The sequence below is a fragment of the Genypterus blacodes genome, unplaced genomic scaffold (genome assembly GCF_046128005.1).
Source record: "Genypterus blacodes isolate CSIRO-AG114 ecotype Tasmania unplaced genomic scaffold, CSIRO-AGI_Gbla_v1 ptg000226l_1, whole genome shotgun sequence".
In the NCBI taxonomy this organism is placed as follows: domain Eukaryota; kingdom Metazoa; phylum Chordata; class Actinopteri; order Ophidiiformes; family Ophidiidae; genus Genypterus; species Genypterus blacodes.
The window spans coordinates 144,642-171,140 of NW_027467024.1; the positions used below are offsets into that span (position 1 = coordinate 144,642).

A 26,499-nucleotide genomic window follows, 5' to 3' on the forward strand; every position below is an offset into this window, starting at 1 on the left:
TTCAATGCAAACAGTTTATATAATGATAATAATTAATATTTATATTCAAACGAATATCATTGTAGTAGTAATAAAACGTAGGCACTTTTAAATATTGTGTAATTACTTGTACGTGACTTAACAGAAACATATCACGTAGTTTGTGCTACACATATGCGCGCGCCCTATTGTTGTTATGACTACGAGGTCGTAAATCCGCCATGTTTTCCCTCCCGTAGCAGCGTTGCGACAGGGACGGAGATGTCGAACGGCATGAATGTAGAAAATAATCATACGGCAGAAACAGAGAGCGAGCAACCGGAGGACGGCAACGAGACCATCACCATCCAGACTACACTGGGAGACGAAGGTGCCGCCTTTCACTACCAAAACCATGGTTTCATGTTTTCTTCCTTATCACACAGTTTGGGCCTGGTTACCTCAATCATCAAATGTTGCTAATAGCTAACTAGCTAGCGAGACAACAACTTTAGCTCGCGGCTCTGCGCGTGTGAATGGGAAGTTTACGCTACGATTTTGTAATATAAAAAGACTGATAAGTTATTTCACACTTTTTGGGCTGTCTGTGTTTGTGTGTTTGTTTGTAGATGAAGATGTGCATAAGTGTGGACGCTGTCAGGCTGAGTTTTCCTCGCTGGAAGCTTTCATTCAGCACAAACTGCAGCACAACTGTAAGCGGCAACTGGAGGTGCTTGGACCCGGCGCGACGGAGAGGTGCCCGGATGCTGACCAAGAGGTGACGTAAGGGTTAGAGACCTTAGGTGACACCTGAGTTTACATGCAGTGACTACACGAGAGACTGAGGTGATGTTCAGTTACGTAGTTAGGAAGTTATTGCTCTGAAGATCCTCTCTCATTTGTTCCTAAGTGATTCTAAAGAAATATTTTACAATTGTCTTACATAAACTCGGACAAATGTTGCAAATTATGTGTTTAGCAGGTTGAAGAGTTCATGCATGTTCTTTTCACTGATCACTAGTGCAGGTTTTGTTTTTATTTATGTATTTCTGCTGTGAATAGGTTACGCCACATTACTTTATGCTGTAATAAGACTTAATGTTCTTATTCCTATGTAACTTGAAATTTTTAAAAGCATCTCCACCTTTACTTTAGCTTTCACTTCGTTCCCACATGTAGGCCAGTAATTGTGATGTAAACACTGAGAATAAATGGATGTTTGTGTACTTACTCCGTTACAGACAATTACAATGATTGCTATCATGCATTACTTCGTACAGTTTTACTCTCAAAAAATGTTGATATGAAAGGTGTGGGGTCTAATGTTGCCATGGATATTTTCCCAGGTTCCAGCACTCAATGGAGGCTCTGCCCCAGTGGGGAAACTAATTGGTGATGCAGCCTCAGACGAACCAGTGAAGACCAACTCTGAGGGTGAGTCTGCACAGCGTCACCACAGAGGTAAATTAGCTCCATGTAAGGCCTGCAAGATGATTTAAATGTTGTTTCCTTTTTTTTCCCGGCACTCAGATGAGAGCAATAGTCTGTTGGGTCGAGGGCGCAGAAAGAGAAACGCTCCGCTTAAGGTCCCTGACCAGTCTGATGAGACTGCAGGAGTCCTATCTGGCAAGCCTGTTTACAAAGTCAACCAAGAGGGGCGCTACCTTTGCGAGCTTTGCGAGAAGACGTTTAAAACAGTGAGTCATACCCTTAAGATTTGCAACCCTCACATACACACAAACATACAGTGTCTATGTACTGTATATATAGTATGTTAAGTTGGATTTTTTTTAATGAGCTCTTCTAACATACTTTTCACCTTGTTGCACTTTGTCCTTTTACTCAACAGAGCAACATCTTGAGAACTCACACGAAAACTCATAGTGACCAGAAGAACTTTGCCTGTCTGCTATGTGGGATCTCCTTCCGCACAAAAGGCTCCCTGATCCGCCACAACCGCCGCCACACAGGTACAGAACTGAGGGAGAAGATGGCGGTTGGAACCTTTCTCGACCCGGTGTCCTCTGATAACGTTCACCTGCTGACCACTAATCTTTCTTCCTGTTCTCCTGTAGATGAGAGGCCATATCGTTGTACCCTATGCGGCCAGTCCTTCAGAGAGTCCGGTGCCCTCACCAGGCATCTGAAGGCCCTCACACCCTGCACAGAAAAGATCCGCTTTGTTCAATACAAGGAGATCCTGGTCGGCAGGGATGGAATTCAGAAAGGTCAGAGATATAGCTTATGTTATACGTATATCAGAAATAAAGCTTTTCATTGTTAGAAGTGTTATTGTGTCTTCGTATGACCGATTGTGAAATGTCCCTTTTACGCAGTCTGATGACCGAGTCACAATTGGCCTAATAAAGTATATTGAGAATAACAAGTGGAGCCATTAAGAAATCTTATTTGAATCTGTCCCCCCAGGAGTTGAAGTCAATTCTGCATCTCTGGCTGCCCAACAAGAGGTGGTGCTTGTAGAGCAGCAGTCAGACGAGCAAGAGGCACTGGATACGGAGACGGCTGTTGTCAGCGTGGTGGAAGACGCTTCCCAAGAGGTCATCCATCATGTCCACTTTACCATGGAGGTCGATGGAACGACGCAGGAGCAACAGGTGAGTGTAGACCTCACCTTTAAATCAGCCATCAAAAAGTACAAACAACAATCTCTGGTGAGTTTTCATAATAATCAGTGGATGTGGTTTTTGCCTTTTGGCCAAGGTGGTGGTGGATCAGTCTCAGGCAGAAGCCCTGGCGGCAGCGGCAGCAGCAGGGGACAACCTCATCTGCCAGGCCATCATCAACTCGGGCATTGCTCTGGGCACAGAGGAAGTGGCGGCGGATGACAAACCACAGGAAACAGAGGAGATGGAGAAAGAGGTTTCTGACTGTCCAGATGATGGCGACGACTGCATAACTGAGATCCAAGTCAAAGAGGAGTTTGTGGAGTCGAAGGCAGAGGTGAGGGGGAGAGGAACGAAAGACTGACCAAAAATATTACACCGGTCATTGGTGGCATAGGTCATCATCGGGCCCATAAGTGTTTGTTTACTTTATTTGTTGTTGTTGTGCAGGACACATGTGATAGAGAAGAGCAGCTGACCACAAAATTGCACAAGTGCCCTCACTGCAATCGCTCCTTCAAGGGTCTGAACTACCTCCGCTTTCATGTCAGGGGCCATTTGGGTAAGTCCTCATGAATAGTGGTCTAGTTATGTTTAGCTGCTGGAAAAAGGGTGGAAACAAAGAAAATGCTCCTCACCACTAAATCTGCTGATCTATAGAACGTCAGGTTTGATTTTTTTTCCCCCCCCCGTTCTCCCTCTGCAGGTTACAAGCCCTTCAAGTGCACACTATGTCAGAAGGAGTTTGTGACTGGCTACCTGCTAAAGAAACACATGGAAGTCCATGTTAGCGAGAGGAGGTACAAGTGCGGCGAGTGTGGCAAGCTGTACAAGACCATCGGGCATGTACGGGAGCACATGAGGGCCCACTCGGATGAAAGACCCTACCACTGTGCCAGATGCGACAAGGGGTACAAGACCAAGGTGATTTGGGTGCAATTCACCAGTTCTAATTGTATATATTTATGAATGTGCCCTGATTTAGTTTAGATTCATGGCTTTGACACGTCTCACGTTGACACACTCCTCTGATTTGGCTCAGAATGCCTTGCAGGTGCACCAGCGGACCCACGGCGAAGAGAAACCCTACGTGTGCGAGTTCTGCATGAGAGGCTTCAGGGAGAAAGGCTCTCTGGTACGACACATTCGCCACCACACGGGAGAAAAGCCTTTCAAGTGCCCGAAATGTGGACGCGGCTTCGCTGAGCACGGCACCCTCAACCGCCACATGCGCGCCAAAGGTTAGTAGAACGCACAGAGTCAAAGCCATCTCATTTATTGCGAAACAAAGTCCACACTGACCTTTTGGAATGACATTTAAACTCGAAGCAAAAGTAGAAACGGCAAACTCAATTTGACTGCAGAGCTCTCAGCGTTTGCCGCAGGGCCTTATTCTGCTGTTGGTTTTAAAGCAGGCGGCTGCCATAAAGACTCTTCCAACGAGCAGCAGGATGGAGTGACAGAGGAGCAGGCGTCGGTGGACAACCTGGCCACCGCGGCCATCATCTCAGAGGACCCTCATGCTGTCCTGGTGGAGTTCTCCTCAGTGGTGGCAGACACGCAGGAGTACATTATTGGGGTGAGCGGTGGGAGCAGGGGAGAAGGTCACATTAATAGGATTCTGTCATTTTTCAGAACATACCCATTTCGACCCATTTCCGAGGCAGTTTTTTTTTTTTTTAGTCTTTAGCCTTTGCTGTTTTCACAAATGGGAGCATCTGCTGTCACATCACTTGCTCAGAGCCGAGAAGTTTCACAGGTCTCAGCTGTGTTTCATTGTTTGTTCCTTCTCACCGATTCATTAAAATTGATTCGCTCACTCATTCACTTTTAAGACATCACAGCCAGGAAGCATCTTTTGCCTCCTTATTTAGGTACCTGAGGGTTTCGCCCTGGGGCCTTGGTTATTTCTGACCCTTATTGTGCCTCTACCACTGCTGCAGGAAATAATGATAACAATGATTTGTGTACGGTGTAATTGGACAAGCAGATGGAGCTGAAATTTATTTGACATTGAATACTCTTGAGACAGGAATAAAAATTCTGACCCCTAAGGATGTCATTAGATTATAAAACACCAGTTCTAAAATAACATATCTAGGACGTGATCCAGGTTCATTTTGGGTCGCAGGAGGGACTGGCAAGTCAAATGTAAAGCTCGTCTTAAGCAGTGGGTAGAACATAGAAGCTCGGGATACTTAGATTAAACACTTTCACAAAGCAGTCTGATATCCACCCAAGTCAGTTAGATGAAGTCGGTTTTAACAAATGGACACAATAGTGTGCGTTTACTTTGTTGTCATTACACATCCACAGGCTAGGAGGGGGATGGTTGTGTAGGTTTCTTGTTTACATGTTTTGTATATAAGTTGGTGTCAGTGAAGCCTCCTGGTCAATGTCAATGAAGCAGCTGGTTTTGTTATCATGTCATCTTGCTCTACTTCTCTCTTGTCCTCCAGACTCAAACAGAGGAGACAGTACAGGGAGAAAAGGTTACACTCATTCAAGACAGCCAAAATCAGGTCGGCACACACACACACACAGCTAAGCTTGTGTCATATTACTTACAGCTGTTTTAGTGATTGAGTTGCTCTCTAACTCCACTCGTACCTCTCGTGTCTAAACTTTGCCTCCCAGATGGGCAACCAAATCATGAAGGTGGTGCAGCAGATTGTCAGCCAGTCGCAAAGCCCCGGCAGCACAGGCAGTCACCAAATCATCGTGCGCAATATGGCGGCGGACGAAGAGAGTCCGTCCATCTCTGACTGCGGCGACACCATCACCATCGCCACGCCCGAGAGCCTGACGGAGCAGGTGGCCTTGACTTTGGCCTCCGCCATCAGTGACGGCACGCTAATGGCGGCGGCGAGCACCGCGGAGACGCCGGACATTACAGTTACTATGGTTACCACCGAAGAAGCAATGGAGGGAATAGAGGTGGTGCAGCAGCAAGAGGAATACGTCATCGCTTCCCCACAGGAGGTGGAGATTCAGACGGTCATTGTATAAAGGAAAGTGTGGTAAATATTGACAAAAAATGAACTCCAACCCACCTTTACCGGGGGTTAAATCGCAATTTGTATGAGGTTGTTGTGCATAATCTTATTTACTTAATTATTAAAGCAGCACTATTGAATTTTGGAGCCACCTTACATGTTATGACTTCATCCATTCATTCAGTGTTTCTCATGGTTTCATTTCAGTTTTTGTCCCTAATGCACTTTTTTCATGGATCTGTCCTCCAATGCACTGTAGTCCCCACTACAGTGAATCCAGCTGCACACACACACACACCCGTTAGGCTCCAAACACGACATAGTGCTGCTTTAAGAGCTACGGCCAAAGTATTGCAAAGGGGTGTAGGGGTTGCAGATGTAAAAGAACCCACAAAGAAAATATTTTTTATGTGAAATATAATAATTGGGTGAGCATGAAGGCCAGGACATGTTGAATTTTGATAATTTAATAAAATAAAATACATCTGTTAGTGTATTTTGGATCTGTTACATCAGCTTTTACAGTGTGCAGAGTTTAAAAGAAGAAGATGGTGATGATGTAGAAATGTTGTTACGCTTTCATTTTGAAAGATGAGCAGATGTGCATTTCCTTTAGGTGGTACAAACTTAACTCAACTGTCTGTAGTCAATATTATGTTGTTACTTAATGTTCTGTGGACGCTTAATTACAAATGCTTCACTACCTAAAACCGCATCATTTCATTGCAGGTTTCAGATCTGTTTACTGACGTCAGGGTGACTACAGTCTTTGTTTTAACTTGAAATGGGATTCCCTTTAATGAGCAACTTAACCCAAAGTGTGCCTGCACCGCTGCCCAGCTGTAGCCATTCAGGCACACGCTACATTTCCCACGGTACAGTGTTTACTGCTCTGAGTCGCTCAGTCCTGCATGGCCATTACTCAAGCAGAATGGGCTTCAAATAAATCCTATTTTCATGTATAGCTGGTTCCAGATCGTCTGTGTTGACATCTTGTTTTCCTCAGACTTTATTTAAGCTTTATGGACGTGGAACACTCATGACTGGAGAGTTCAGTTGAAGCTGGGATGAATTCTTCAATATTTATCAAGACTTGTACATGCAGACTTCATTCTTCTTACTTTCATTAAGGACTTTGTTATTAATTTATTTTTTGAGCCAAACCGTCACTGTGTACTAACTTTCTTCATGTTGACAACATGGAAGTAAAGGACTCCTCAAAACCAAAGAATTCAGGCCAGTAAGTACTTATTTTACTGTGAGTGTGTGAGTGTGTGTGTGTCTCCTTTGTTGTAATATTTGACCCATAATGCAGCAGCTTTTTCAGCCAGCAAAGTTTAGGCTCAGAAGAAATGAGAATAATCCATTTTCTCTCTCGTGTACATGTAGCGTCATTCCCAAGTTCATCTTCTCATGTTGTCGTCCCTAGCAGAGCTGAACGTGCGAGATAATTATGTGTGAGCTAGATCAGCCTAGATCATGGGTTTGCTGTTCATTGCATTTCCTTTATTTGTTGTTCTCAGAGTGTCTGGCAGTAGGATTAAGTCAACAATCGAGCAATTGTTGGAGCCTCGCTCAGACCTCCCATGCAAAACCCCATTAACTGCTGCTGCTCCCTCTGAATTGTTTTCAAATCGATAACTAAGAGTTCCAACTTCAAGCTTTTCATTCGCCGATTGTTTTTGAAATGGACTTATGCTTTTAACCTAGTTGTTGAATTTCCGTGCTAAACACGGCTTTATTTGGTGAGTTTAACCTTGAGCATATCTGCAGGCTGTTTCTGTAAGTGGTGCTCCAGTGCTGAGGTTAAAACAGACACTATAATCAGAAGTGTCCCTGGCTGGTACACTGCAGTTTCTGGGTCACTCTTCAGCCCTCTGAGAGGCCTCATCCACACGAGCAACAGAGGGAGACGGAGAGAGAGAGAGAGAGAGAGAGAGGGTGGGAGAGCGAGAGGGAAAGGTATTTATAGAAAAATGGGGCTTTGCAGTACCTTTTCTTGTGAAAGAATCATTTCAGGACCAAGTGAGTGTGTCCCAGTTTTGTGATCAGCGCTCAGCTATTGGGCTGAGGCTGAGGCTGGACTGCCTCACCCAGGATGGGGAGTCTGACTCTCAGATGGTCTCTCTCCCCTCTCCTTCGGCCTCCCTCTCCTCTGCTCCACACCACTGCTTTTCTGATTGAGAGAATAGAGGGAGGCTCCGGCCTTCATTACCTACAAATGTGACCTTTTAAGAACCCTCCGTTGACCCAGGTGGGTAGAGGCTTTGGGAGTTGATCCGTCCAGTGAAGTGAGGAGCGGCGAGAGGGTGTCACAGGGCACTCTTGGGCTGCATCACCCCGTAGCCCGGGGGTGCAGAGAGGCTGGCTGGAACGTGCCCTGCCGCAAGCAGGGCAAGGATGAGGCGATTCCTGAGCAGAAAAGGCCGCTTCTCCCTTCGCCAGAGCAAGTCTGGGACCCGGAGCGCTTCCAAAGATTTCTGTAAGTCTCTTCATCAGAATCACCCTTTTTTTCACGATGTTTCAGAACAGTTTGATCTCCTGCAGCTGAGAGAAGGAGGAGAGCTTAAAGGAGCTAAAGCTGTGAGTGTGTATCTGGGTCACAGGCTGGAGAGAATAGGACAAAAAGTCTTGACAGTCTTTGTCTGATGGCTGCATGGTGAGTAGAAATGATCCACACAGCTCTGTGATACGCTGATCCATCTAAGATCTGTGAGCGGCTATGCTTTGATCTTTACTAAATATTAATTTCGTCAGGCTGCCACTGGGTTCCGTGGCTCTTTGAGTCTTTTGGATTTGTTGCCTTTTCTTCACCGCTTCAGTCCTGCCTGAATATTTAGCTCTGCTGCTGTAAGATCTCCCGCTTGTTTGGCTTTTCGGCTCTTAAGCAGATCTGACACTTCTCTTTCTACACTGCTTTCTTAGTTGCGATGCACATTTTTTTCTTAAATGTCAGATTTCCTTTCCGTAGTTTTCTAATGTAACTTAAATGTCAGTCTTTATAGGTACAATTTTTATGATGTTTGTAACTACTTCACGCTTTTATCCTTAAAGATTTTCTTTTAAACTCATTTGACCTTGTGGTTCTGTGTTGGAGGTCACTCTCACCACACCCAGTTGGCTTTAAAATCAACTCATATTATTCTAAATGTAATGAATTCATGAAACCTGCTTATAAAAATGCCATTCTCATTTTAATTCTTTAAAATGATTCTTGCTTTTCATTTCATTGCCTAAGAGGAATAACGGCTCATAATAATAATGTCATTCATTGTGCATATAGTATTATTCTGCATATACTGACGGATCTCGGTGCTATGTTTTGACATCTAATTTACATTTAGGTTCAGTTTAACAAAACAAATAAGCGACTGGTGCTAAACTAGTCTTAGTAGTTTTGTATTTCACAAAGTTAAAGGTGCAGAGGACAAGAAGACAGAGTGAAGGGATTTGAGAGATGTAAAGGTGTTTTTCCTTTTCATCAGTGGTTTCATTAATCTTTGGTTTAACCCAAATGGGGACAACGAGCTGGAATATCATCAAGCGAAAACCAAATAGACGGTATGTAGATGTAGCTGAGTATGGATGAAGTCATGTCTGCCTGTTGGGATGCAGCAGCAGCAGAATGAGGCCAGTGACCAGGGGGAGGCCAGCAGTTCAACCTGTGGGCTAGATAGCAGTCAGAAATAACCTACTTCACACCTTTACCAACTGCTTTACAGTACAAAATGGTCAATGGTGAGAGTTTGTTCTCTTACTGTTGGTTCCCGTTTGACTTGGTGTCCCTGCTGCCAGGCTGTTCCATCACAGATGACCTATTTAAACCAGTTTGACCTCCATTTCATAGCTCTCACTGTTCTGTTCTTTATGAGCATCTTGCAGCAGATTATCATTCCAGTTCCTCTCATCTTACTGTCCGTGTGTGTCTTCACAGAACTCTGCCAGTTTGTTGGTTTTATCTACGCGTTCTATCTACTTCTGTCCTCTAGACCTTGGCCTTCCTGCCACCAATCAGAACTGGCCTGAAGCGTTTGGCTTCCGTCTTGGTGGTGTTGGGCCGAGCTACATCTTGTCAGTTGTGGAGGGCAGCAGTGCTTACTTGGCAGGCCTGCAGCCTGGGGACCAGGTGGTGGACATCGAAGGACAGGATGTGACTAACCTCAGTACACCGGCACTCATTGCTCTTGCTCAGACCCTTAAGACGGTGCCACCCAGCATCGGCGTGGTGTCAAGGCTCTCACAGGTCAGCTGAGACCCCGACAATCCACATTTACACTTTTAAGATGGTAAAACATGAGACCTTACTACAGGTTGGAGTTTCTTTGTTGCACTTATCTCTCTAAGTTTTTGCCCTTTGTTGTCCTCAGATTGACATCACCCCTGGCCCCGATGGTCGATTTGGCTTCACCATTGTGGGAGACTGCCCCCTGATGGTAGAGGACTGCATGCCTAACGGTCCAGCTGGTCGCAGTGGCCTCAAGGCCGGAGACTACGTCATGGAGGTCAACAGCATCCCTGTTAAGCATCACGAGACTGCAGCCGCCATGATCAAAGCGGCTCAGGGTCGCCCTCTTCGTCTGGGCGTGCTCAGTATGGCTCGGCGGCCCAAACGGCTGAGCAGCAGCATGAGGGTGTTGTCCCAGAGTGGAGACAGCGTGAGGGAGAGTCGTGCTCATAAGGCCATGGAGTTCAACAAGAAGGTGTGTGTGTGTGCCGGTCTGCGCTGGATGAAGATGAGAAATATTACTTGCGTAGTTCACATCTTGTGATTTGATGGAATGTCTGCGTGTGTCCATCAGGTGGAGGATGTGCTGGGAGAGGAGCCAGATGTGAAGGAACAGCTGTTTGACGTGCTGAAGCAGTACGCCGCTGAGAGAGATGTGGAGAGCCTGGCTGATGCCCTGCCTGACATCCTGATCACAGAGGAGCACCAGCAGCTGATCGAGAGCGTCAGGTGTGTGTGTGTGTGTGTGTGTGTGTGTGTGTGTGTGTGTGTGTGTGTGTGTGTGTGTGTGTGTGTGTGTGTGTGTGTGTGTGTGTGTGTGTGTGTGTGTGTGTGGTACACGCTACACACAGAGTGAGGAGTCTAGCTTTACATTCTCATCCTAAATATCGTCATCCATTGTTGTTTACGACCGTGTGAGACATGAAAACAGATTTAAACAACAACGGCACCACATTGGAAACATGTAATGGCCTCATGAAATCAATTGGTTTTCTTTAAATGCTCACTCTTACAATGTTCCGCTCGAAGGGTTCAGATGAGCGGATGTGAATCAGATCTGATTAATGACTGCTGCCTTTGGGGCGAATCAATGTCACTTTGTTGTGTCTCTCCGCTCTGGAGCACTCAGGGGTTTTGGCCAGAAACTCTATTGCTTTTCTTCTCCGTCAGCGTTGATTAGAAAATCAAAACCAGAAAACTCTGCACACACATGCACATTTTTTGCCGCATCTCCCTTTTCTTCTCACTTCCTCTTTGAGCTTTTCCACCTTTCTCTGTCTTGTCTGTCGCCTTTGATGCTCTCTTCGATCCACGCTGCCATTGTTTGGGTGTATCACATCACCGCTTCCTCTGTATTCCCTCCTCTTTTCACAGCGCTCTGCCTGCAATCAGCCTCTTTGCTGCCTGTGGTTGGGATGGGCACACATATGAAAACAGACAAACAGATGCTCACACTGCATCCACTCCAGCTGTACACAGCAGCCTCTCTCTTTCTCTCTCTCTCTCTCTCTCTCTCTCTCTCTCTCTCATACACACCATCACACACTGTCACGTGCATTCCTTACTTTAAAGTTCCGTGCAGGAGGGAATGATGAAGTGCTGCCTCAGGTGAGTACTGAATAACGATCCAAAGTAAATATTGACACTGCACATAGAAGAGATGAACAGATACGTCCTAAATCTAATTATTAAAATCTGGCGTTTGTGTTACGTAGCCGTCTGCGATTGGTTGTTAAATCAGTGCAGGTATTCTGTCGAGACTCTTAACTGCAAGATGCGTTTCTTTCCAGTGTTCCCTCTCCTCTCCTCTGTCATGGCGGTCTGTAACACAGCTTTGATAGCATATTCTCTTCTGTAGAAAGCTTCCTGCAAAAAATGCTTTGTTGTTTGCAATGTTTTGTTTTGCACAGGAGTGCCATTAATTATGCATCAGCTGTATCCATATGGGAGGGAGGACAGTTTTACTGACGCTGTGTTCCACCCCTTTATGCTGTGACGATGACAAGAACTGAGGGAATAACAGTAACTTAGTTGCCGTTACCCAGCATTCCATCCTGGTGTGTTTAGCACTGTGACCTTGACATGCTTTGCTCTGCATATTGGCCTCAGGTGTCATTGTGTAATCATCGTGATCAGCATAGTTTGTCCTATGTTTGATTTGTGTAGCTGAGGAAGAGACAAAGTTATGAAGTGTGTTTGAACGTTTGAAACAGCTTTTGAAGTTACATTATTGTGCAATGGTGTTTCCACGGTATGAAGCTTTTGTGAAGTTTTGTTAACCCCGAAGGTGGTTTATTTAGTTTAACCCTCGTAATGACCCCGAGGACCATACAATACTAAAAAGTTGATAAAATGTGTTTTCTTTCATCAAATGGAAATTTATAGGGGTTGTTTGATACTATGCTCTTCGTGATTAGAAAAAATTTGAAGTCATTTGATTTCATTTTGGGTGTTTTATTGAATTTTGAACTCCTTTGCTCCTGGGGTCAAAATGGTGCCGAAGCACAAAGTCACACCCTACTGCTCTCCAACACATTTTTTATCTTGTATGGTTGATGTGTGTGGTCAAGCAATGGTTATTTAATAATGGCACAACAACAGGAGGTAAGGGCAGCATGCAATGCCAGGTCCAAAAACATGAATTTTTTGGGTGCTGCAGAAGCCTTAATCCCTGCCTTAATTCACCTACGTTTATGTAAACAAGCGCTTTTGGCCCTAAATTCTAAAATTAAGGGACATTTCTGTGGTAATGGGTTGGACTGGAGTTAGACTAAAGGTGTAACACAAAATTAATTGAAAATTTATACTTTATGCTTCAAATAACAGTCAAACCATTTTGGGGTCAATTTGACCCCAGAGGACAACAGGTGTATACAGGGTATATCGAATGTAAACAAGGCCTTTTGGCCCTAAATTCCAAAATAAATTGAAACATTTGTGGTGATGAGTTTGACTGGAGTCGGACTAAAGCTGTGACTCAAAAAAAATTGAAAATTTACACTTTATGGTTGAGATAACAGTCAAACAATTTGGGGTCAATTTGACCCCAGAGGGCCTTAGGTGTATGTAACACGGGAGGACATTACGAGGGTTAAATGCTGCCTTTGATAATCGGATGAATTCGGGGAAAGTTGAAGAAAAACACACTTTAATAGAGGGAAACTCTGCCACCTGCTGGTCATCTCTGTGTCCTTCAGGTATTCTGCTTTCCCACTCCACCTATTCAGTCAATACTTACTAACTAACTGCTATTGCCCTTGAGCAATGTATGAGAGAAATGTGAGTGTGGGTGTTAGTCCTGTGATGCATTCAGGTCCTCCCCTGCCCCTCGTCCATTGATTAGGCTCCAGCCTCCCTTTAACCCCTGGGTGGATGAGATCAAGTCGGTTAGGTTCTGTCATGGATTCAGGCGTCTCTCACTCTCTCTCTCTCTCAAACTGCCAGGCTCCCTCCTTCCTGTTGCACGCCTACACTTAGAAGTGGTGTGCCAGGTGTGTTTGCCCATATATGAAATCTTTTCCCCCGTAGGCCATAGAGAACTCAACCATCTTGCCGTGCCCAGTCTGCCTCGGTCCCCTCGCAGATTTGCCGAGCCCTCCCGCAGGATGCATTCTATTTATACGCAGCCTACTTCTGTGAATAAATTCTCTCTTCTGACGCACTCCTAAACGGCTCAGAAACCCAAGGGTTAAGCGAGTGCTCCGACACTTTAGAGATATGTAAATGATAATCTACCTGGAGTGTCATTAAAGGCCATCTTAGATCGCTTATTAACTGCTGCTGCTGTGTATTTGGTGCTGTGGCGTTCAGGAAATTGCCTGTAATAAAGCTGAGCTGCGGCGAAAGATGACACCATAGGTAAAACTGTAAACAAACATTAAAGTTGGGAGTTGTTCTCAATCCCAGGATTTGTTGCCATATGTGTGAAAATCAAAGTTCTGATTGTTTGAAGTGCTGAGTGTTGAGTGTTGACATGACTGTCAGAGCTTTTGCGTTCATTCATTATGCACGTTATCGGTTCTCACACACACCCAGTCATTGTGCTGACCTGCCTATGCAATTCCGCTGGGGCCCTTCCTCTCCATATCTCTCCTCTCCCTCCTCACCTGCTCCTCTCTTTATCTCATTCTTTCTTCCTTCTCCACTGAGGGAGGAGAATATTTGTCACCCACTACCTCTCACTGTTGAATGGTGAAGCGAGTCATTGACGAGGATTATCCTTTGACCGCCGCCAAGGAGACTTCACACTGAATGACTTGACCCTTGGCTTTCTGGCGACTGAACGGGGGGGGGATGAATGCCGGGAATGGTGGCGCGCTGCCTCAGGATGAAGTTGGAGCAGAGTGGTTGCAGCATGTGGATGTTTTGGAGGTGTGGTGGGATTTGAACCACATCCCGGCTTTTGTTTTGCTCCCTCCCACTCTCTCGTTCTCTCTCTTCCTTTATCTGGCTGCTTTCCGAGCCTGCAGCAAGCGCTTCTGAGATCAGCGATTCGTCTTCCTTCGTCTTCCTCGTATCTCTCCTCCTCTGCTCCTCGTGTCTGGGAGATGCTTTGTTCAAACTAGATGGAGAATCGTGGAGGTGGAGAGGAAGGCAGTTACGTTTCTTACCTGAGCTCAGGCGCTTCCTCAAAGCCCTGAAGTGCCATGGGAAGGGACAGGAGCCTTTCCAGACCCTTTCGGTACAGTACTGTTTAACTTTGATCCCAGCAGGGTTCACTGTGTTGCTTGTGTAACTGCTTGATCTTGTTTTGTGTTTGTGTTTGTGTTTTTGTTACTAAGCTTTGGATGAATTTTAACATTATATCAAAAAAAAAGTATGTATTTTCTCAGGCCTACTTAATGATTACCAACTCATTTTAAACCCACAGTTGAACAGAGGTTGAACTCCTCTGTGGTTTTTGAGGTGCTTTGTGTTTACAAATGCTTTCATGCCTCAGCTGTCAATTTGTCTTGATCAGAAATTTGATCTGATAATCACGATTCTTGCAATGAGCTTCTCAGCTGACTCCAGTTGTCATCCAACCCTCCGTGTCCTTGATCCAACCCTCCTTTAATCCTAATTATAGGTTCGCCCTCCTTATAATCCAGGGCAACCCAAGGCCTACATCCAACTTCCACTGGAGGAAGCTGTAAAGTTTCTTCTAACTCGTTCTGTCTGAGGGACAAGTTAGAAGAAACTATTGGACTAACTATTGTCTCCGAGTTGAGAACATGACGGCAGAGCTGCGTTCAAGCAACAGCGCGTCGCTTTTTGGAAACACTAACTTAGGGTGTTAAGGGAGGTGATGCAGAGGTTGCAAATCAATCATGTCAGAGTTTGTGTCTGTCAGTGTAAATCAACCGTAATCGGCCCCATTCTGTTCCGGTATTCCCTGCCCTCCTCCGCGTGTCCGGGCAGCTGTGATGATGCACGAGTGGCGTTTGAGACGGAGGCTGCGTGGCCTACATAGTCTGTAAGCACAGCCTACCCGCCTATATTCCCTATAGTTTCATGACCCTGGCCTAGAAAGAGCTGCTGGTTCTCCACTCTGTCATCTTCCGCCTCCTGCGGTGTACAACTTCATCCTCTCTTCATCGCTCTGACTTTCTCTCTCATTTTCTCTCACTCTGATGCTCCCTTTGGCGCTTTACAGGCTTGTCTTAGCCAGGGGTATGACGCAATGAAGTAAAACATGCTTTAAATCTTTAGAAACTGGCTTTGATAATGTCGTTGAGAAGTTTGGATCCACTGCATCGTACCAAGCATGAGCAACGGATATCAAAGAGTATCTGTGAGTGGGTTTTCCCTTTAAGCCAGAGAGTTGATTGTGTGTGTGTGTGTGTGTGTGTGTGTGTGTGTGTGTGTGTGTGTGTGTGTGTGTGTGTGTGTGTGTGTGTGTGTGTGTGTGTGTGTGTGTGTGTGTGTGTGTGTGTGTGTGTGTGTGTGTGTGTGTGTGTGTGTGTGTGTGTGTGTGTGTGGGGAAAAAACACCTGCAGTGGGAGTGTATCTTTCTCTCCCATGGGAGGCACCGGCTCTGTCATTGTTGCATTTCACATATTAGCTGTGAGCTGTGATACCGAAACGCAGCTGCTAATGTGACAGCAACACACACACACACACACATACACACACACACACACTCCACACACACACGAGTGTTGGCTCAATCCCTTCTACCTGCCTCAGCTCTCCTGTGAGATGCTGTGGACTGAACTATTTCTAAAGCAATTAGGTGCAGATCCTGCTGCTGGAACAAAACATTAGGAGAACAAGGAAGCCTCTGTGTGTTTGGGGATTGGTCGGATGACTCATTCTTTGAGAGATCAGCCTGGGGAAGCTTTGATTTTTGGAAGGTTTTGGCTGAAAAGCTTGGTTGATATTTTTCCTATTTTCCTCTAAATTTGAATATTGAGTCAGATGGCAGTGTTTGTTTTTTTTGTCTTGGATAAAACACAAGAGAGGCTGACCTGCTCTTAAACCCGCTTGTTGTTTTTTTTTTCTCCACAAAACCTGTGCTTGTGTCTGATCTCGCAAATGTCAGGATCTTCATTCCCAAGAAGCACCGGGAGCGTTTTGACGAGGTCGTGTCCCAGAGCCTGATGAGCCGCATCAAGGGCCGAAGCTTCAGCGACCCCAGCCGGAGCCAGTTCCGCCGCAGCCGGAGCGATGATCACCCCGAGCGCCTCCTGGTCTCCACCCGTGCCAGCTCCGTACCGCGCACCCACGCCGAAGAAGGCGGGGGCCCACCGACCAGAGGGATGCGCAAGACCACCTCGCTCATAGCCGGACACACCAGCAGCCCTGCAAACAACTGCAGGTCAGTAAGAGAGAGAGTCGGGGTTCCAACCAGACCAAATGATCACGCTCCGACTGGTTTCACTCTTTCCCTTCAATAACATCTTCATCTCCTCTCACATCTGATCACTTATACAACCAAAAGCATAAGAACTGTGACAGCCTTTGCTATCTTAGTATGGAATTTACATGAATTAGGACGGATTTATAGGAAGCAAGAGAAGCCCCAAAAACCAAACAAACCTATTTTACCCAGTTCTGTCTGTTCTTATGAGCTCCTTTCATCTGCTGCAGTGTTATTACTCGGTGTTGTTTTTCTTCACATATACCCTATATTTATTGCTACATGTAATGTATTCAAAGAAGGTAGCGATCCATTTATTATCCTTTGGTAATGCAGGGATAATCTGGCCCCAGAAAGTAAAAACACTTCCATGGCTCTGGCTTACTTGAACACTGTTCTTGCTGGTGACTAATAAGAGCGACACACACACACAGCTCCCTGGAGACACACCATCCGTGAGATTGTCTCTGTTATTTGAAGTAAAGTTATTCAGGTGGGCTGCTGAATATGTAAATCTGTGTAGAGTGCCTCAGTGGTTTGAAGAAGGACAGACAGAGGATTATTAGAATTCAGGTATTGCAACTTCTGTCTCTTCTAATGAACTACATCACCTGGACTCTTTCCACGTTCTCTTTTGCATACATTAGAACTGTTAATTCTGTACTGCAGCCATTAATCAAACCTCCTCATGCGTCTCCTCAGGACAGTGAGAGTGTGTAAAGGCAACATGAGTTTTGGTTTCACTCTCAGAGGTCATGCACCGGTGTGGATCGACTCTGTCATCCCTGGTACGTTAGAAGTTTGCTCTTAATGATCTTATTTGATTTATTTCTATTCCGTGTCCTGCCGAATTCGACTGTGCGCTTCTTTCTCTGTTCTGCAGGAAGTCCAGCAGACAAGGCAGGTCTGAAACCAGGAGACCGCATCCTGTTTCTCAATGGACTGGACATGAGGTTGAGTCTGTCGTCAAGCATTGCATGAATTTGCTCATCGTTCTGAAGCAGAATGTGCTCACTAGATGGTGTTAAAAAGTGTGTTCAAACATAAACCAGCTGACTCAGATCCCTAGATGATGTTGTTTGTAGAAGACAGATGCTGAATGTGTTAGAAATTTTAATATCAGCTTGAAAGAGAAACAACTAATATAACTCTTTATGCAGATTACAACATAACAGGATGTAACACAAACACCATGTGCGTCTGAAGTGACTCCATGTGGCTTTATCTGTAGGACCTCCTCCCATGAGAAGGTGGTGTCCATGCTCCAGGGCAGCGGTGCCATGCCCACCCTGGTAGTGGAGGACGGACCGCCCACATTCACCCTGTCGGAGCAGGACCTGGCAGGAGGCGGAGGCATTCCCACCGAACGCACCCGCTCCCCGGCGCTCAGCTCCCTGCAGTGGGTGGCGGAGATCCTGCCCCCGAGCATCAGAGTTCACGGGCGCACTTTTGGACAGCAGCTGGAGCACCTGCTGACCATCCAGGAGAGGTACACCATCTGCAAGGCCCTGGAGAACTTCTTCCAGCACAGGTGAGTCGGAGAAGACGCTGGGAGGGGAGGATGGGGAGGATAGGGAGGAGTTGAGTATTTGTTTAAGGGGTTAATGCTGATCTGGTGGTAAAGTTGGATATCTGGAGGCTTATCTTACTTGTTCATAACTTTGATTCAACAGCTGCATCTCTTGTATTTTCTCTGTTTCTATGGTAACAGGAATGTTGATACTCTGATTGTGGATGTGTTCCCGGTGCTCGACACTCCGGCCAAGCAGGTGATCTGGCAATTTGTTTACCAGCTGTTGACCTACGAAGAACAAGAACACTGTCAGAGCAAAATCTCACGCTTCCTTGGATACAAAGCGCCAGGTGTGTGTGTGTGTGTGTGTGTGTGTGTGTGTGTGTGTGTGTGTGTGTGTGTGTGTGTGTGTGTGTGTTTTTAGCCTTTTTTTAACTATCTATGTGTTCTCCAGTTCCCCCACCTCCACCTCCGCCCCCTCCTCCCCCAGAGCCTGAGGTTGCCCCTGAACCCCACCGCCGCAGCAGCTCCATGAGGGTGACGGGGACCACGTACAGGAGCAGTGTGAGGGGCCGTAGCTCTGATGACCTGGTCATCGGCACACATCTTGGCATGGGTACAGTACCTGACCGTAAACAACTGCTTTACGTGTTGTTTTACCTTTAACCTAACCCTGTCTGTAACACTTTAAGCCGTATATTTAGCAGTTTAGCATACAGCGCAGCATCATAAATCATTTTAAGGTTGCATCTTGTCTCAGGCCTCCGTCCCGAGCCGGTGCTGGAGATGGGGATGAGGCTCGCTCCAGGAGAGCGGCAGTCAGGAGACGGCACCTCGCTTCCCGAGACTCCCAATAACCTCGCCAACGTACGTAAACAACGCCGGAGAAGCTGAAATCATCATCATCGTCATTCATACGCAGTGATTGAAATGAGGCTTTACTGTGCTCTCTGTGCTTATCCACTGTTTAAGCTGTCAGCTGTGTATGCTGAACTGGAGAACATGTACTCCAGCAAGAGGTCCAAGTCTCTGAAATGTCGCCCTCTTCCTACACAAGAGAGTTTGTTGGATCTGGATTCTCCCCCTCACACTTCTCCTACAATCCATGTAAACACAGGTAACCTAACACTGCATCTATACTATAAATGATGCTTTATAGACGGCTCGGCTTCGCTCCTATGGGAGACTGAGAGGGCTTTGAGTTTACAGACTGTGTGTGTGTACTAGTCGCAGCATTCTGTGTGTGTTTATTATTATTGGATGTCCTTGTTTTCACTCAGGCAGCCGCAAAGGCCCCCCACCTCCTCCGTCCTGGCCCGAGCCTCCTCCCAGCCCCCCATCTGTGCAGTTCTACCCCTTAGGCCTCACCAGTCAGACCAGCGCCGAGTCCAACCCTTACGTCAGTCTGGACAGCCCCCCTCCCTCGCCGCCGGAGCCCGACTTCCCCTGTAGTCCCCCGGCCCACCGCAACAACAAGCGGCGCTACACCTTCTCCAAACCGCCGCGCTCTGAAGACACGGATCGCTTTCTGGACGCGCTGAGCGAGCAGCTGGGACAGAGGGTGGCCATTGTTGACGACTTCCTGACCCCTGAAAATGACTATGAGGAGGTAAATTAGCATCAGCACTAAACCCAGAACACAGTCAGATGATAATGTGCATGTGTATCATCAGGGGTGTGTGTGTGTGTGTGTGTGTGTGTGTGTGTGTGTGTGTGTGTGTGTGTGTGTGTGTGTGTGTGTGTGTGTGTGTGTGTGTGTGTGTGTGTGTGTGTGTGTGTGTGTTATTATGGGATGTAATAAATGATATGACCTCATTTTATTACTGAGGGATTTGATTTTGAATTGACATTGTTCCATTGTGACATTAATGGACTGATGAAGTGTTATAAATGCCAGGATGTGCAGTTGACCTTCCCAGATGAGGAGGACGAGGATAATGAAGAAGATATCTTGATTGATGAAGAAGAAAATGGCGGATTTGTTGCTCCAGAGCTCAGCAGCCCCAGCGAAGTTCAGAGCAGCAGCGGGGAAGATAACGCCTCCTCCCTCACCTACTCCTCCTCATCCGACCACATACCTCCACCCCCCATGACGCCTCCTCCGCCACCGCCCGTTCAGTTCAATGACCCACCCACGCCTCCTCCAGCGCCGCCTCAGCCTCAGCCTCAGCCGTCTCCACAGCTCAGCTTCACCCCTGAACACTCGCCCAGAGCATACGTGCCTATTCGCCGTAAATCCGGACCTCCTCCCCCACCTCCGCCTCGTAGCCACATACCACCAAAACGCCTCTCCCTTCACAAAGTTCTGCCCAACAGAGAGGAGCTGCAGGTCCATGCTACCATACAAGAGCTGAAGGCTTTCCAGGAGAGACAGTCCTATGGGGAGAAGAAGTCATATAAAGAGAGACAGGCATACGAAGAGCAGAAAGCCTATGAAGAGCAACAGATGTTCCAAGAGGAGCAGGCCTACCAGGAGAAACTTTTCAAAGAGAGACAGGCTTACGAAGAGCAGAAGGTCTTTGAGGAGCAGAAAGCTTATGAAGAGCAACGACTTTTCCAGGAGGAGCAAGCCTTCCATGAACGACAAGTGTATGAACAGCGTCAGGCCTACCAGGAGCAGAAAGCCTTTGAGGAGCGTCAGGCTTATAAAGAGCAGAGAGCTTATGAGGAGCATCTGGCTTACAAGGAGCAAAAAGCTTTTGAGGAACGTCAAGCTTATAAGGAGCAAAAAGCTTTTGAGGAACGTCAGGCTTATAAGGAGCAAAAAGCTTTTGAGGAGCTCCAAGCTTACCAGGAGCAGAAAGCTTATGAGGAGCGCCAAGCGTATCAAGAACAACAGATCCAGATCTACCAGAGCCACCACTCGATGCCCAACCAGCCCACACAGCCCAAAGCCCACTCACCACTCCCTCTCCAACAGCTGCACCAGTCCCTGCCCCCAATCCCTTCTCCAGACTCCACCCATCCCCATGGTAACCACCCTGTCTATATGATGCGCCAAGCTCAGCAGCAGCAGCAGCAGCAGCAGCAGCAGCAGCAGCAGCAGCAGCAGCTCCAGCAGGCTCATCTCCAACGGCGTCAGTCTCGTTCAGCCCCGCCTCCGCAGCAGCCCTCGCCACAACCGACCGCCCATCCGAGCCAGCAAGGCCAGTACTCTGAGGGCATCTACCAAAGCCACCAGGGTCTAAGATCACAGCCCCACCATTCTTCAGCTGAGATGCTCCAACAGGTTCATCAGGCCCCAGCGCACCATGCCTCTGCTGAGATGCTCCATGAGTTGCAGCAATCCCAAGCCCTCCATGCCTCTGCTGAGATGCTCCATGAGTTGCAGCAATCCCAGGCCCTCCATTCCTCGGCCGAGATGCTCCATCAATTGCAGCAATCCCAAGCCCTCCATGCCTCTGCTGAGATGCTTCAGAAGATGCAGCAGGTCCACTACTCATCAGCAGAAATGCTCCACCAAACGCACAAAACCAAGGCCCATCATTCATCTGCAGAACTTCTGCATCAAGCCCAGCAAATGCACCAAATGCCGTCTCACCACTCCTCAACCGAGCTCCTTCATCAAGCTCAGCAGACGCATCGAGGGCAGCCGCTCCATTCCTCCACTGAGCTACTCCATCAGATGCACAAAGCTCAAGCCCTGCACTCATCCACAGAACTGCTCCATCAGGCCCAACAGATGCTCCAAGCCAAGCCGCACCACTCGTCCGCCGAGCTCCTACATCAGTCCCAACAGGAACCCGCCTCCCTGCCGCTCCAGCTGAACCGAGAGAGCCAAGCGTCGCACCAAAGCCGGAGAAGTCTCAAAGGTCACCATCAGGCCCAAGTGTCCCCTCAAACCCATCACCCTCAGCCCGCCAAACCTTCTCCCCAGCGCCCTCACTCTATCCATCAGACCCACCACCACTCTTGCTCCCCTCAGATTCACCACATCCACCACATGACTCCACAGCCGCCCCCGCAGGACCTCCAACACCAGATTCACGTTATCCACCCTCCCCAGCAGCCCCACAGACCCCAGCCTCTCCTCACCACCTTCCAGCCCCTCCAGCCTCACCAGCCCCCCCCCTCCACTTTCCAGCCGCTCCCCCAACACCACCAATCACAGCACCAGGTCCAACCCCCCAGTCAAGCCGCCCGGCCACAGTCCCAGCCCTCCCACCGCCTGTTGCAGTCTCCGCAACCGCCCCAGTCCCACCATAAGCAAACCCACGGCCAGGGTCAACCTCAGTCCCTCCCCCAATCCCTGTCTGACTCCACAGAGCACCTGGAGCCTCCCCCGCCCCCTCCTCCGCCCCTGCCTCCACCCTCCTCCCCGCCACCCTTGCCGAGGCCCCCTTTCTCCAGGATGGACTCCCATCACATGAGTGTGAAGAGGCTGCGCTGGGAGCAGGTGGAAAACTCCGAGGGAACCATCTGGGGACAGGTGAGCTGTAAGACAATTGATCCTATAAAATCAAAATGACTTCAGATCTATGTTACATTGAGTCTACATGTTTTTGGTAGCTGGGAGCAAATTCTGAGTATGACAAACTGCATGACATGGTGAAGTATCTGGATCTGGAGCTGCACTTTGGAACACAGAAGAGCTCGAGTAAGTGTGAGTGTCTCCATGCATGTCTGTACGTTTATCTGTATGTGTGTGTATATGTAATCAGTCTAATACCTGCTAAATAACAACACTACAAATGTCTAAAGTGCACTAAATCTTTCCCTCTGTGCTCTGGTGAGGGTTTACTAACACTATGATGTCATGTATCAGTGTCACTTCCAGAGCCGCCCCCTCGCCCAGAGACCTTCAAGAAGAAAGATGTGATTGAAATCCTGTCCCGTAAGAAAGCCTATAATGCCTGTGAGTACCAGGACGGTCACACATCAACAGCCTGACCTGCATGACCAACAATTCTATCAAGTGTTTCTGTATGTTTATGGCTCATAATGGAGCATGTTAGTTCCCATGTATCCTCCATCTCTGGTCTCCACCTTTTGACCTCCAGCTATCCTGATGGCCCACTTGAAGCTGTCTCCCGGGGAGCTGCGCCAGGTGCTGATGACAATGGCCGCTGATAGGTTCGAGCCGTCCCACATCAAACAGCTGTTACTGTACGCCCCTGATGCAGAGGAGGTGAAGAAGTATGAAGAGTACAGAGAAAACCCCAGCAAACTGAGTGAACCAGACCAGTTTGTGTTGCAGGTAAAGTTCTTGCAGTCATAAGTGTGTTTATGCTGGTCACCATATTATATATGTGTGTGATGAGTGTGTTCTCCCGCAGATGTTATCGGTGCCAGAGTACAAGACGCGTCTGCAGTGCCTGTTCTTCAAGAGCTTGCTGCAGGAGAAGGCAGAGGAGCTGAGGGGAGGGTATGAGTGTATCTGCAAGGCCTCCATGGAGCTGAAGACCAGCAAGAAGCTGGCCAAGATACTAGAGGTAGCACATTACAGAAGATAGATGGTTTAGACTTGACTGGACTAAAATAAGAACCAAAATAAAACGGTAATGACAAGTGAAAGTAAAACTATCTTCTCTTTTAGCTTGATGTTAGAGTTACTGTTCTGTCCTGCTTCCTGTCTTTTACTAGTTTGTCTTGGCGATGGGGAACTACTTGAATAACAGTCAACCCAAAACCAACAAGACCACAGGCTTCAAGATCAACTTCCTGACAGAGGTGCAAGATACACGCTGCCTTCATTTGGGTCTCCAGCAGCTTTTCTGTCGTGTGTGTGTGTGTGTGTGTGTGCACACTTAATAAGTCTTTTGTCTCGTCTGCAGTTGAGCACAACAAAAACAGTAGATGGCAAGTCAACATTTCTACACATTCTGGTCAAGTCTCTACGTCAACACTTTCCTGAGGTGTTGGATTTTTCCAAAGACTTGACCATGGTGACCCTCGCAGCTAAAGGTTTGTAGATCCATCTGAATAGTTTTCATCCAAACCTGCCATACTTTCTCTCACCTTTATATTTCTCTAACACACACATTTTCAGTAAACCAGAGGACCCTGGCGTCAGAAATGAACGACCTGCAGGCGAATATCCAGGACGTACGGTCAGCCTGTCAGAAGATGCCTGCCACTGCTGAGGACCGTTTTGCTGTTGTCATGAGCGTATCCTTCAGAATAAGCACCCAGAAAATATTATACACAACAAAGACTGAAATAGAAGCAGAGTGGGTTCATTAGATGGTGATATGTGTGTGTGTGCCTTGACTCCGGTGTGTCTAGAACTTCCTGGAAAATAGCCATCCAGCAGTCCAGTCTCTGGAGTCCCTCCAGCAGAGAGCTATGGAGGAATTTGCCAAAACAGCGTCTTATTTCGGAGAGGACAGCAAGGCCACAAACATCGAGGCCTTTTTTGGGATCTTTGCTGAGTTCATGGGCAAGTTTGAGGTGAGCAATGAAAGTGTTAACATTGGTGTGTAAAGCCGCAGGTCGACCTTAAAACAAAGCAGGTTCAGCTCAGTAGCTCTGTATCACTCATCTCACAAACTATTCTGCTAATGCTTTGTTTTTTTTTAAAGCTCAGGCTTCGTTATTATTAAGAAATGAGCACAGATGTGAGTCATTCCATAATGATGACATGGAACACCACTCTATTCTGTTTCATTTATTCATTTATTCACAAATCCATTTCCCCAATTCATCTGCTTCCCAAATTTGTAGCAGTTTGTTTGTCTGTAATATCCACTGTTCATCCTAACATTTACTTATTTACTTCCTTACTTATTAGTTCCTGTATATTTGTTTACCATAGAGAGCTCTGAGTGAGCAGCAGGCAGCAGAAAATCTCAAGAGCCCCCGGAGTCCACGAATGGCCTCCCCACTGGCTTGGTAACACACGCAGCAAGGAGAACAACAACACACACACACACACACACACACACACACACACACACACACACACACACACACAGAGCTCTGGGCAAAAAACACGTTTTATGTCCGTATGTTTATTTTCTAATCAAATTAGGAACAGGGACTATAGAAAGAGACAGAAATCAGTGACTACTAAAGATGAATACCTGTGGTGTCCTTTCAAAATAAAAGTTTTGGTTGACGTCTGAATTGTAAATAGGTCAGACCTGTAAATAGACTATGACTTTATTCGATGAACAATGTATCTCTGCTGACTGGAAGTTAGTTACTCAGTCACATCCTTTAGTTTGAAGTGTTTCTTCTCTGATCCTGACAGTAGGTCAGTGAATGCCTCTTTAGGTGTTTAACCACAATTCTACGTAGAAAAGCTTTATGATATCGCCATGAGTAAGATTTAGGTTTACAAAATAAATGATTATCCTGACATAAACAATAGATATTTAATTAGAATATCCAGAGAAAATTTAAGTGGATTGGAAGAAAAATACAAAAGATCCTTTTCCTCTAACTGATATGTTCTGTATTTTTGTAAGCCGCCGCCCACACTGAATGTAATATACCGTAGGTTCTTTGCTGACAGTAAGTCCACACTGCAGTGAACTATACAGATGGTACTTTGTAAAGATGGACAGTTTCATATTGCTTTGTGTCTATAAATTCATTTCAGTGCCTGATAGATTTTCTTAAAGCTCACCAGGTCAAATGTGCTTTTATTGAATTTTCTACATGCCGTTGCTCCGATGCTTCACTTGTAATGCAAATGCCTTGTGTGTATGATGATGCAACATTTGGTGGGAATGTGATACTTATTGCTCTTTTTTTGGTTGTTTTACCAAGGATCTCTTAATTTGTGTTGTTGTTTTAGTCATTAACACAGTAATAAGATATGCAAAGTAGTAGTGGCATTCTGTGTGGATTACAGCGGGCAGTGTGCAATGTTCTGTACTTCTTGTGCAATATTTGAATGTTTAGCTGTGTTACACAAATACTGTTGAAATGATTGTCACACAATAACAGATACATTTCATGTTTATAAACTGTACAGAGTTAGAGTTCATATAAATAAAGGGGGAGGTACAGCAAAGCACTTTGTTGTGCCGGAAGTCTTTCATATATTACCCAAATAAAATAACTTTACTGACCTGGTCATTAAATTGTAGCCGTATGATAAAGGTCAATGTCTTAAATGCTTTACAGGGGACATCAAACCAGCTTCTCAGATTTATAATAGTTTTGTGAATCATAAAGCTTGTATCTTCAAGTGATAGTTTACTGTGATAAGAGAAATGTTTATGATTAAAATGGCAGTGTGCAGTTAGTAAATGTTTTGGTTTTTTTGCCTCATTTTGGCCCATCTGATACACAGGATGTGAATCTCTAAAGAGGGATATGAAGTGAACTGCTTAATGAATGAATGTGAATGAGAGTTTAGCCACAAAAAAATGTATGGGATCATATGGAGAGAC

At 46.5% G+C, this 26,499-nt stretch overlaps 2 protein-coding genes across 3 annotated transcripts; both read left to right on the forward strand.

The window, feature by feature from the left end:
- Positions 1 to 203: 203 nt before the first annotated feature.
- Positions 204 to 5,722, forward strand: e4f1 (E4F transcription factor 1). Of its 2 annotated transcripts, none has more exons than XM_076170651.1 (14): positions 204 to 349; positions 588 to 736; positions 1,305 to 1,392; positions 1,489 to 1,655; positions 1,808 to 1,928; positions 2,034 to 2,186; positions 2,386 to 2,573; positions 2,680 to 2,919; positions 3,033 to 3,144; positions 3,289 to 3,506; positions 3,625 to 3,823; positions 3,995 to 4,161; positions 5,042 to 5,104; positions 5,220 to 5,722. In XM_076170651.1, exons 1-14 carry the CDS (start codon positions 241 to 243, stop codon positions 5,589 to 5,591), a joined length of 2,346 nt encoding a protein of 781 aa, XP_076026766.1. In that variant the 5' UTR covers positions 204 to 240; the 3' UTR covers positions 5,592 to 5,722. The 2 variants fall into 2 exon arrangements, with proteins under 2 accessions (XP_076026766.1, XP_076026767.1); XM_076170652.1 differs by having other exon boundaries at positions 3,998 to 4,161.
- Positions 5,723 to 9,306: 3,584 nt separating this feature from the next.
- Positions 9,307 to 26,311, forward strand: grid2ipa (glutamate receptor, ionotropic, delta 2 (Grid2) interacting protein, a). Its single transcript, XM_076170645.1, has 23 exons — positions 9,307 to 9,316; positions 9,568 to 9,821; positions 9,946 to 10,278; positions 10,378 to 10,532; positions 16,327 to 16,602; positions 17,347 to 17,432; positions 17,528 to 17,597; positions 17,876 to 18,175; positions 18,356 to 18,507; positions 18,612 to 18,773; positions 18,918 to 19,024; positions 19,130 to 19,274; positions 19,438 to 19,766; positions 20,055 to 22,586; positions 22,667 to 22,754; positions 22,935 to 23,012; positions 23,158 to 23,354; positions 23,434 to 23,589; positions 23,741 to 23,827; positions 23,932 to 24,061; positions 24,147 to 24,265; positions 24,383 to 24,547; positions 24,912 to 26,311. Exons 1-23 carry the CDS (start codon positions 9,307 to 9,309, stop codon positions 24,990 to 24,992), a joined length of 6,012 nt encoding a protein of 2,003 aa, XP_076026760.1. The 3' UTR covers positions 24,993 to 26,311.
- The last annotated feature ends 188 nt before the right edge of the window (positions 26,312 to 26,499 follow it).